We start from the raw sequence: 10,930 nt of genomic DNA, 5'->3' as shown, positions 1-10,930 counted from the left end.
GAGCTAATTAGTAAGCAGTTATTTATCCATAGAAAAGAGGGTGTGTGTGTGTGTGTTTTAAAAAAATCTAGTTTAATTCACCATTAGCCCCAGAGTAATTACATGAATAAATAATAATTCAGTGTCAATAGAGAACTCCAAGAAGCTTGTGGGAATTAACAAGAGTCCCAGAATTGATTTGAATGTTTAAACAATCAGCCAAAGGAATGTAATTCTCAAAGTATAAACATTATATTGGAGACCTATTACAGATAATACTCAACTTAGGACCTCCAACAGTTTAGGACCAGAATTTCCATTGCTTAGAAAGGCAGTTGTAAGTTGAGGCTCACCTGTGCAATGTGAAATAAGAAAGAGAAGTAACAGCAGCCTTTTTATACTTACTGGATCACAGCTGGGATTAGGAACCTCCTGTGGAAGTCCAGGCTAAGTTTCATCTTTTAAAACAGGAAATTTGTTTGTTTCACCGGGCGGTGAAACAAACCTTGAGAAAGGATCATCTGTGTAAAAGGGTTTGCACAAAGCAACTGAGCGTGCAAAAGGGGGGAGCATTCAATTACCCAAAGACTGGTTTATTTTATTTTTCAAGCCTGGGAAGGCTTACCTAAACAACAGCTTGCTTTTCTTTATTTTTTGAGATTAAACCACCATCAACCCAAGGCTTAAAAAAAAAAAAATTCGGAACACTCCAAACCCTTTTTCTTCCTCCTAACAAGCATTCGTAACGTTTCGATTATGTCTTACAGATAGAAGAGATAACTTGATTCGACCTGTTCTATTTGCTATTCAAATGGTTGGGTTTGGGGGGTGTTTCCCCCCCCCGCTAATCCTTAAAGAAAAATCGCCGTGTTACTAAGCGAGAACAACCTAAAAATAACATTTTGATTCTTCCAAATGCCTTTCTGCCTCAGAATACGATGCAGAAAGAGAGACTTAACCTGGCTGGGTTCGTACATCATGCCAAGCCTAGGCTTGTTTTAATTGTGATTTGTTGGAACCAGGCCCCAGAGCTTGCCTCTGGCATGAAAACAATTGTCACGTTAAAGCACAATCCAGGAATGCACTGATGATGTTACCTAGTTGGGTCACGAAACGTCTGCAAGAAAAGCAGCAAGCTCAGAGGGCACCAAGCGCCCCTCATTTCAACCCTGAGTTACTTAAATATTCTCCCCTCTCGATATACCCTAAAATGCCAGGTCTATGCTGGCATTTCTGTCAAGAACAACGCCGTCATTCTCGCCTGCTTCTATAACCATCATCTCTGGAGATCCCGCTCCGCACGTTGCGTGAAGACAACCACAGTCCCGAGTTCTCCCTCTTGAGATTCTCCAGTTGCAAAAATAATAATAATAAAACGGGAGGAAGAAGCACTCTCTTGCCTGCAGAGAGGGCAAAAAGTTCCCGAAGATCTTCTGCTCCCACCGGAACCATCCCTGATCCAGCATCTTCCCAGGATGCAGTTCAACACGGGAGCGTCCATCGCCGAGGGGGGTCAGATGGCGAGATCTTTGAAGGCACAGAGCTGAATATTCCTGATCCTGTAATGTTTCTGGAGCTCCGGGTTGGTTAAGGTCTCGAGTTCGTGCCGGCGTTCCCACGACTGCGAAAAGTCATCCGGGCCTTCTCCGCAACCTCCAGTCGGGGGGATGCTGGGGTAGCCTGGATGAGTCATGAGTTCGAGCGTCACCGTCCGGAGTCCTTGATCAGGACATAAGAATGAAGATGGCGGAGGAGACGTCGAGTCCTCTTTGGCCCGATGAGCGGTGGTGGCATTATCAATAGCCTCTAAGATGCTCTGGACGGACATGTTTTTCCCCATGGTGCTGAGGCCTATATATATATCTGGCCACCTAGAAGCGGTAGACAAAAACCTGCTTAAATCTCCGACATACAGGTAATCTTCAACTTACAACAGCTCGTTTAGCGACTGTCCAGAGTTGCAACGGCATTGAAAAAAGGGACTGGTGGCCAGTTTTCACTCTTAATGGCCGTTGCGGCATCCCCGCGGTCACATGATCAAAATCCAGACGCTTGGCAACCGGCTTGCATTTACGACGGTTACCGCGTCCCTGGGATCCCCTTTTGCGACCTTCTGACCAGCAAAGTCAATGGGGAAACTCGATTCATTGAAACAACTGTGTTCCCAACTTGACAACTTAACAGCTGTGGCAAGACAGGATGTAAGAGGGCAAAACTCGCTGAACAAATGTCTGGCTTAGCAACGGGAATTTTGAGCCCTGCCTGTATAAGGCATCCTTTGCTGAAGACTTTCTTAATAATCAATATTTTTCCAAAAGGCAACTGGACTTTGTTTGTTTTTCCCCCACCCACCCACCTCTTGAAAATGTTTCTCTTCTCATTCAAGAATCTAGATCAGAACTGAAGCAGCTTCTTGGACGAGAAGCGAAACGTTTTCAAGCAAGAAAAGTCCACCTTTGGGAGTTCAAACAGTTGCTTAAACGAACGACCCTAAGTCGAACACGTACCTGTAGCCGGACTGTCATTTCAAAAATTACACATTTCCTGGTTGCGAATTAGGTTTTTCTACTCTTTCACTTAGAAAATGACCTGCTTTATCCATGTCCCACCTTATGCCATGCTTTTGAAAGACCTCGATGGTGTTCAGCGAATCCTTCTCCACTCCCAAATAGAAATCCATCAAAGTTGGCTCTATCCAGCCGCAGCGTGGAAGATCTGGTTCAATGGGAACGCGTGTGTAAGTGATCCCGTAACCTTCCAGCACCTCTGCAAATACCTGTCTGATCTCTGGAAGAGTCACCAAAGAGGAAGCGCATTGTTAAGAAGAACCGGTTTCCGAGAAATGCAAGCCTCCAAGGTTCTGAGGAGCATTAGGGAGGCGGTAGACCAACCGAAGCAGATTCTACCTACCTGGGAGAACGTGGACATGTTGGTGTCCATCCATGTGATGCGGTAAATGGCCGGTCAGTTCACAGAACAACTCAACCTGTGCTATTAATTCCTGTTTCACCTAAGCACAGAAAAGGAGGAGAAGCTGTAAATTAATTGCACGAATATTCTCCTTTGTAAAAATGGAATCATTGGATGAAGCCTACGAAATGAATCGGGCACAATGAAAGCTTCTGAGGGACATCGTGGCAAGCACTGGAATGAGGGGTCCTTCTTGGTCTCTTGAGCTGGGTTGTTTTCTCACAGATGTTTCATTACCCAACTAGGTAGCATTATCCGTGCTGTTCCCTTGTTGTTGAGTAATGAAACGTCTGCCAGAAAACAACCCAGCTCAGAGAGCACGCAAGACCCTACAGTCCTCCTCTTCCTCCTCCTCTCATCCAACTCTCTTTTAACACTGACGATGTTACCTAGTTTGGTAATGAAACATTTGCAAGAAAACCACCAAGCTCAGAAGGCACCAAGGGCACCACAGTCCTCTTCCTCTCCACACACCCTGCTCCCTTCTGGCACTGATGATGTTACCTAGTTGGGTAATGAAACGTCTGCAAGAAAACCACCCAGCTCGGAGAGCACCAAGGACCCCTCATTTCAACTCCGTGCTACAAAGCTCTGAAATTCTCTTTGAACAACGCTAACCCAAAAGAGCACTTGTGATTTCCTGCCCTTCTTAGCAGAAAACACGCAAATTGTTGTGTGGACTCAAAAACAGGCTTTGTACAATTCAGGAAAAGAGAAACCCGTGACCCACTAGAACAGGGGTCTTCAAACTTGGCAACTTTAAGACTTGTGGACTTCAGCTCCCGGGCTGGCTGAGGAATTCTGGGAGTTGAAATCCACAAGTCTTAACATTGCCAGGTTTGAAGAGCCCTGCATTAGAAACATCATCTCCTTGATGAATTTGGCCTACACCGAAAAGAAGACCAAACTCAACCATTTTTGAGTTGCCTGGCTCAAAGTTGGCATCCTTCACAACGTATCTCAACCACCTTTGAAAGAGCAGATGGAGGGGTGTCTCCTTGGCTTCCCCTCACCTCGGCCATATTTAGAAGTCCTTCGTTTAAACATGTCCGAATTCCCATCTTTCCATGGAAGAAGCCCCCTGGGTTGAGTAGGCTGGACTTTTTCTTCAGTGCTGGGCACACTGGGGTGCCCTCAGAAAGGTTGGCATGGAGTCCTATTGGAATGCAGTGCCTACAGAGACAGAGAGAAAAAAATGAAAAACCCTCAACAGCTTTTGAGCATCTGCCAAGGAGAAAAACTTTGCAGGATCTGTTGACTTTGAACCCATTCCCAGTTCAAGATGGTGACTCATCAGATTCCTCTTCTGTGACATAGTCTGTGGGATCAAGCGTTAGTAGCAGGAACTGTACTTTTCCTTGCATATTTCCAGGATGTGGTTGAAGTGTGAGCAATACCTATTGCCTCACCATCAAAAAGGATATGAAAATATGAAGGGCCATCTCTGACAGATCAGATTTCCAGAGTTTGGATATAGACAAGAAGATTGCATAAAGACTAACATAATAGGGTGGACAAGGAGAGACCCCAGTACACATTTCCATTTGCTCATGAAGCTTCTTGGGATAACACTGGACTTAATTATGGCCTCTCAGCCTAACTCCCTCACAGGTGTTGTGATGAGGATAGAATTGGAGGAGATCCCACCCTGGGACCGTATCAAAACCTCTTGGAAGTCACGGATAAAATCTGGGCACTGACAAAACGTCCATCGTTGTCAATCACAAAAGGCTCCGCTGCCGAAATCTGCACATCTTCTAACGCCGATGCCTTACAACGTGCTAGGGAAAATCTAGGCATACGAATACCAGCAAAAGAGCCGGCTGCTGCGATTTCACACTGTTGTGTATATAATAATGAGCTCCCAGTGGAAACTTAAAAAGAGTATGTATGGAAGAAATTAGCAACAAGGGAAAGAGAACAATCTCAAGCTGATGCAGGAGGAATCTCAAAAGGTTTGCGAAGAGTCAACACAACGCAATAAATTATCTTAGATTGGTTGAGATGACGGGAACAGAAGCAGACCAGGATTAAGTTAGATAAAATCACCTGATTAAACACTCAAGGATTATTATTATTTTTTTTTTAAAAAAAAGCTGCCATCGGACTGCTTCTACCTCTTCAAAAAATATAGAGTATTTTCATTGTGCAGCATCTTTAGTTACCCTTCCCCATTTCTTTCTTTTTATACATATATAAATAGTTTATTAATTTTCTAGTTTTACAATCAAGTACTTAATAGACGTGTTGTCTGGGTCCATGAGTAATTCAGTGATATATATTAACTTCTTCAATCTAGATCCGTTATTGCACCATCACATGGTTCCTCTCTTCTACCAGTAGTACCTGTTTTACCCACACTAGGCAAATACAGTTCTTGTTATTAGTAAATATCCAATTGAATGCCAACATCTTTGTTACATTTTTCTCATAATATCAATAATACCAGTTTTTGATGACTTTTCTCAAAATGTATCTTAATTGCGTTTGCCCTTAAATGTCCAACTTTTAATTTCCCATCAGTGTTCAAAGTGTCTCTATTGTTTATCATGTCAAAGTAGGTTATATTTGGGTAACCAAAATCTTCCCTTATTCCAACTTCTTAAGTGTTTTCCTGTTTCCCTCCCATTTCTTTCTGAGCTGTGTCTGTTTGGGGGCTGCATGAAAAAAAAGAAAGAAAGGCAGGGTCCTTTGGCCTTAGGAATTTAGCGCTGCCTTGCAATCTTGGCCCCAGTTACTTATTTCAACTCCCAGAATCCCCCAGAATCCCTGAGAATTCTGGGAGCTGAAATCAACACCTCCAGAGGGCAGCCCAAACTGGTGCGGGCGGTAATGCAGTTCTTCTCTCAACTTTGGCAACTTTAAAGACGGGTGGATTTCCAACTCCCAGAATTCCCAGCCGCTGGGGAACTGTGGGAGTTGAAAGTCCGTCCGTCTCAAAACTGTAACGCAGGTGATCCTCTACTTACGACCACCGCTGAGTCCAAAATTTCTGTTGCTCAGCAAGAATCACGGGCATGCCAGTTGTCAAGCTTCTGAACTTTGACCGTGGGGAAACCACGTGCCTCAACCGTCCTAAATACCTGCCAGTTGCCAAGCTTGATCCAAAGTTTGATCGCCTGACCTATTAATTGATATAGTACGGAAATATAAAAGTTAATTACGGACTGTTAATCAACCGTGATCGATTGTACGTTCTTTCCAGAAAAACTTATGAACCAAGACGACACGCCGTACACCAGGTACTAAGAATTGTTATTGGGGGAAAAAATCAATAAAACTTTATTTAAAAAAAAAAAGTTTGATCACGCAACCACGGGATGCTGCAACAGTCGCAAGCATGGAAAAATGGTCATAAGTCGCTTTTTTTTTTGGATGCCGTAATTTTGAATGGTCACTAAATGTAGGGCTGTTAAGTACCTGTAGACCCACTTTTGGGGTCTAAAGATCTGTTTGGCTGACACCAAAGAAAGGTAAAAGGAGAGACTCACTTCTGGGCCAGCTGAACGGCGTCGGACACGGCACTCCCGTTGACCAGAAGCGAAACGTTGGAGACGGCACCGGCCAGGAAACACTCCACAATGCCTTGATTCCTCCTTCGGCAATAGCCAAAGTCGTCTCCGGTTACGATGAGCTTCACCCTGGCTTTGGGCATCCTTAGGAGTCAACCCTGGGAGCAAAATTTAGCCAGAAGTCCTGGTGTTAGCCCCTTATCTCTTCCTCTCCCCCAAAGGGAAGACAGGAGCAAAGAAGGAAGCGATGAACCGCGGGACCTATCGCCCACAGCCGGGGCTAACCGTTCCAGCGTCCCAAGGAAGCATAAATCTAAGGACACGTCTTCTGCTCGCTTCTGCTGTTAATCTCGCCGTCAGCAGGGGTGTGTGGGAAGTAAGTACCGCCACAGGCAACGTAACTTAAGAGGATTAGCCAAACTCGCCTTTCTGGATGAAGCAAGAAAAGCACAGTGGTTGGGGTTTGAGTTGGGGTTGGTTTGGTTTTTTTAACCCTCGACACGGGGGAATTGTTCGTGGGAACAATTTGTGCAGCAGAGAATGGACACCAAAGAAAGGTGTCCTATAACTCAGCCCAGCCCGTTTCAACTAAGGCAAGGTCATTTGGAACAGGTGGGGAATTGTACAGTTCGGGCACCAAAATTTTTAACTCAAGAGGTGTGGGGGGGAGGGGGGGGAGATGGGAGAACAATAAAATGTCCTGTCCTAAAAAAAATAAAAATAAAAAAAACCCAGAAGCTTTAGGGAGTGAGCTCTAACACCTTAGCAGAGGCCGTTAACAAAATGGGGGAGGAAATGCTGAATTGGTGACTTTTAAACCAACCTGATTTTGGCACGGATTTTGCCCTCTTTCAGCTTAGCCTGCCTCAAAGGGCTGTTGTAAAAGATCAAGCAAGGAAGAAACAGTGAAAAAGCTCCACCTTAGGCATGGAAGCAGCTGAGTGACTTTGGGCCAATCACCAGGAAGACGGTGAGTTCTAGTCCCTCCTTAGGCATGAAACCCAACCAGGTGAGTTTGAGCCAATCAGCAGGAGACAGTGAGTTCTAGTCCCGCCTTAGGCATGAAACCCAACCAGGTGAGTTTGAGCCAATCAGCAGGAGACGGTGAGTTCTAGTCCCGCCTTAGGCATGAAACCCAACCGGGTGAGTTTGAGCCAATCAGCAGGAGACGGTGAGTTCTAGTCCCGCCTTAGGCATGAAACCCAACCGGGTGAGTTTGAGCCAATCAGCAGGAGACGGTGAGTTCTAGTCCCGCCTTAGGCATGAAACCCAACCGGGTGAGTTTGAGCCAATCAGCAGGAGACGGTGAGTTCTAGTCCCGACTTAGGCATAAAAGCCAACTGGGTGACTTTGGGCCAGTCGCTCCCTCTAAGCCCAACCCACCTCACAGGGTTGTTGCTGTGGGGAAAATAGGAGGGGGGAAGGAGGATTAAGTGTGTTCCCCATTGCAAGTTGTTTATAAAAGTAATAAGGGCAGGAAATAAAATTAAATAAAATCAAATAAAATCAAATAAATAATACCTGATTTAAATGAACTCCGTATACTGACGGATTTGGGCAGAAAAAGAAACAGAACAAGGACAGGTTTAAAGCCAATATTAAAAATTCCCGCTCCTCCCATTTTTTCCAATCTAACTACAACTTCTTAAACAGGGCTAAGGCTTCTAAGGATTCAGTTCTCGTAAAATCGCACTCGGCTCAATCCGGGTTTGAAAAACGGGCAGCGTCCAGAAAACTCACAGAAACTTTCAAACACTCCTGCATGTAGAAATCTTAACAGATCCGGTGGAAAGAGGCTACGCTAACCCAGACTAACTAACTAACCCAGTTAGTTAGCTACAGGTGGCTTCGTCCAAGGCCGTGAATTCAAGAGCTAATATTTGAATTAAAAAAAGGTGAATTGCCTGAATTTTCGTCCTCACACTTCTCCTTTCCTACAATGTGTTCACGGGTGAAGGAAAGCCATACTGACAATTTCTTCCCAAGTTTAGTCTTTGGGCTGCGGGGAAAGGCAGAATTCTGATCTGAGAAAGATGCAACTGACCGACCAATTTTTATTTTTATTTTTTTTTTAACCAGGGAATTTTCTCTAGCAAAAACTGACCAGGTCTCCTTTGGCTTCCAGAGCTGAGATCACAGGCTGTCTACAAATACTGGTTTTTCTTGAAGATATCCGGGTGCTATCAGGAAGTAACCAACTGAAAATCCAGAAACGGTGCAACACTGGAAACGGTTGGCAGGAACTCCCGTTCTCCAGTGTCGGTTGCAAGCCAACACAAGATGATAGGTTTAATTTTCAAACTTATCTATCTTCTTTCTTTCATTCTATCTTATCTTTAATCTTCATCCAACCCCCCACCCCAAATAGTGAAAAGCAAGGCTAGAAAACAATTCAGACGTGTTCTAGCAAGTTTAGGAAGCTGGGTTTTCATAAAGGAAAGCCAGAAAGAGATCAGCGGAGCATTTTTTTTTTTAAAAAAAAGCCCTTACAAAAATCAACTGCAATAGACAAGTGACACCGATCACTGCAGAGGATATAAATTTATGCCTTGACGAAAAGAATCCTTTTCATCGCCTCCTCCTTTGCTCCTTAAAATGGAAATATTTTCGCTGCCACACCTTAAAAGTGTCCGTTAAGGTCACTGCATATAAAGTTTCTAGTAAATATTCTGAACTGATTTTAAACAGAAAAGAAGCAGGGGGCTTCCTACATTATTTTTCCCCTCTTTTCAAATGCTTCCAAAATAATTATTTCAAAGCCGCCGGCCTAGAAGCCAGGAGACTGGGAATTCTAGTCCCACCTGAGAAATGAAATCTGGCTGGGTTGACTTTGAGTCAGTCCTTTTTCTTTCTCAGCCCAACCCACCTCACAGGGTTATTGTGGGGAAAGTAGGACAAAGGAGCATTAGGTACATTCGCCATCTGGAGTTACCTATAAAAGTAATAAAAACGTGGGATAAAAAAAACACACACACACACAAGTAAATGAAATAAATAAAAAAATGGGTTCAGCTGAAGGCAGTGGTCTTTCCGGAAAATAAATCTACGCCTTTTGGATTCTTTTTGGCTGCCCCAAAGAAGAGGGAGTCAAGCTATTCTCCAAAGCGCCCGAAGGCAGGACAAGAAGCAACGGATGGAAACTAGTCAAGGAGAGAAGCAACCTGGAACTAAGGAGAAACTTCCTGACAGTTAGAACAATTAACCAGTGGAACAACCTGCCTCCAGAAGTGGTGAATGCTCCAACAGTGGAGGTTTTTAAGAAGAGACTGGACAGCCATTTGCCTGAAATGGTATAAGGTTTCCTGCCTGAGCAGGGGGTTGGACTAGATGACCTCCAAGGTCCCTTCCAACATTATTATTATTATTATTATTACTATTATTATTATTATTATTATTGTTATTGTTATTATTATTATTATTATTATTATTATTCCTTGCTTGTCTGCTTTTCATGCTGAGGATTCTTGACCATAACCGTGGATTATTTTATGATCCACAAAATGTCTGGCATGAGATTATTATATTATATTATTAAATCATCACCATCATTTTGGAAATACCTTGAGACCCGATTATACCACCAGGCTTGGGAATTCTAGACTCTCAGAGAAATTCCCCATTCAGGCTGATCTTTTTACTCTCTCCCTTGCAGTTTTGTATATTTTACACATTTGTTTTTCGTTCGTAATTTGACTCTTTCATGTCTTTCCATTGTTTTCGTTTTTGCAGTTACATATCGATTGCTCGTTGTACTCTTGCCGAAGACGGGCGGCCATATAAATGTGATCCATAGATAAATCACAAATGAACAATTTAGCTTTCCGTGTCCTGTAACAGAACAGTCAAATTCACACAGCACACGAAAACGATTCATGCAGGTTTGGCTTAGGGCGATGTGTGAATTCAGACCTTGCAATTAGAAACCATAAGATAGGTTACATATTTGGGGTGAAGGGAGCCCATTGTTAATTGGTTTGGGCTTAAAGCAAGATCCAAGGGTGCTTCTCCAGGAACACAAACCACTATTGAAATGCAATTCTCGTTAAATTGAATCCTATGGAATCTTGCAATTGCCATTTCCTTCTCAGGGCCTTAGATGTTCGTTACATTCGTTCTAATTATGGTTAGTCATTCTAAAGTGGGGTTTAAGCATCAGAAGGGGTAAGATGTCAAGGTCTATATAACAAAATAACTGATTCTTCTCGTTCCCTGGTTTTCTGAAGTCAAGCTTTTCTTGGCAATCGTATCCAGGCTAAATTTCTTCTCCTACTACAGATAGTCCTCGACTTAACAACAGTTCATTTAGTGACTGCTCCAAGTTACAACGGCGCTGACAAAAGTTGACTCACGACTGTTTTTCACACTTACAACCGCTGCAGCATCCTCACGGCCAGGTCATCCAAAGTCACACGCTTGGCTTCGTCTTTATGACGATCGCTGGGCCCCCAGGGTCAAGGGGTCTCCTTTAG

General features: G+C 43.7%; 1 protein-coding gene across 1 annotated transcript; it reads right to left on the bottom strand.

Moving 5' to 3' along the window:
* Positions 1-73: 73 nt before the first annotated feature.
* On the bottom strand, positions 74-6,810 carry YDJC (YdjC chitooligosaccharide deacetylase homolog). The gene is made up of 5 exons (XM_081339300.1): positions 6,441-6,810; positions 3,963-4,122; positions 2,890-2,989; positions 2,589-2,766; positions 74-1,850 (listed from the first exon to the last, which is right to left on the bottom strand). Exons 1-5 carry the CDS (start codon positions 6,602-6,604, stop codon positions 1,493-1,495), a joined length of 960 nt encoding a protein of 319 aa, XP_081195426.1. The 5' UTR covers positions 6,605-6,810; the 3' UTR covers positions 74-1,492.
* Positions 6,811-10,930: the final 4,120 nt, after the last annotated feature.

This window comes from Vipera berus (genome assembly GCF_964194415.1).
Source record: "Vipera berus genome assembly, chromosome: 14".
Lineage (NCBI taxonomy): Eukaryota > Metazoa > Chordata > Lepidosauria > Squamata > Viperidae > Vipera > Vipera berus.
Note: the sequence above shows the minus strand (reverse complement) of the source record. Positions and strands in the feature narration are given on the sequence as shown.

Coding starts and splice junctions, on each gene's coding strand:
- YDJC (XM_081339300.1), bottom strand. CDS start 6,604: ATGCCCAAAGCCAGGGTGAAGCTCATCGTAACCGGAGACGACTTTGGC. Junction 4,123..6,440: donor GCCGTTCAGCTGGCCCAGAA/GTGAGTCTCTCC, acceptor CTGTCTCTGTAG/GCACTGCATTCCAATAGGAC. Junction 2,767..2,889: donor ACATGTCCACGTTCTCCCAG/GTAGGTAGAATC, acceptor TGACTCTTCCAG/AGATCAGACAGGTATTTGCA.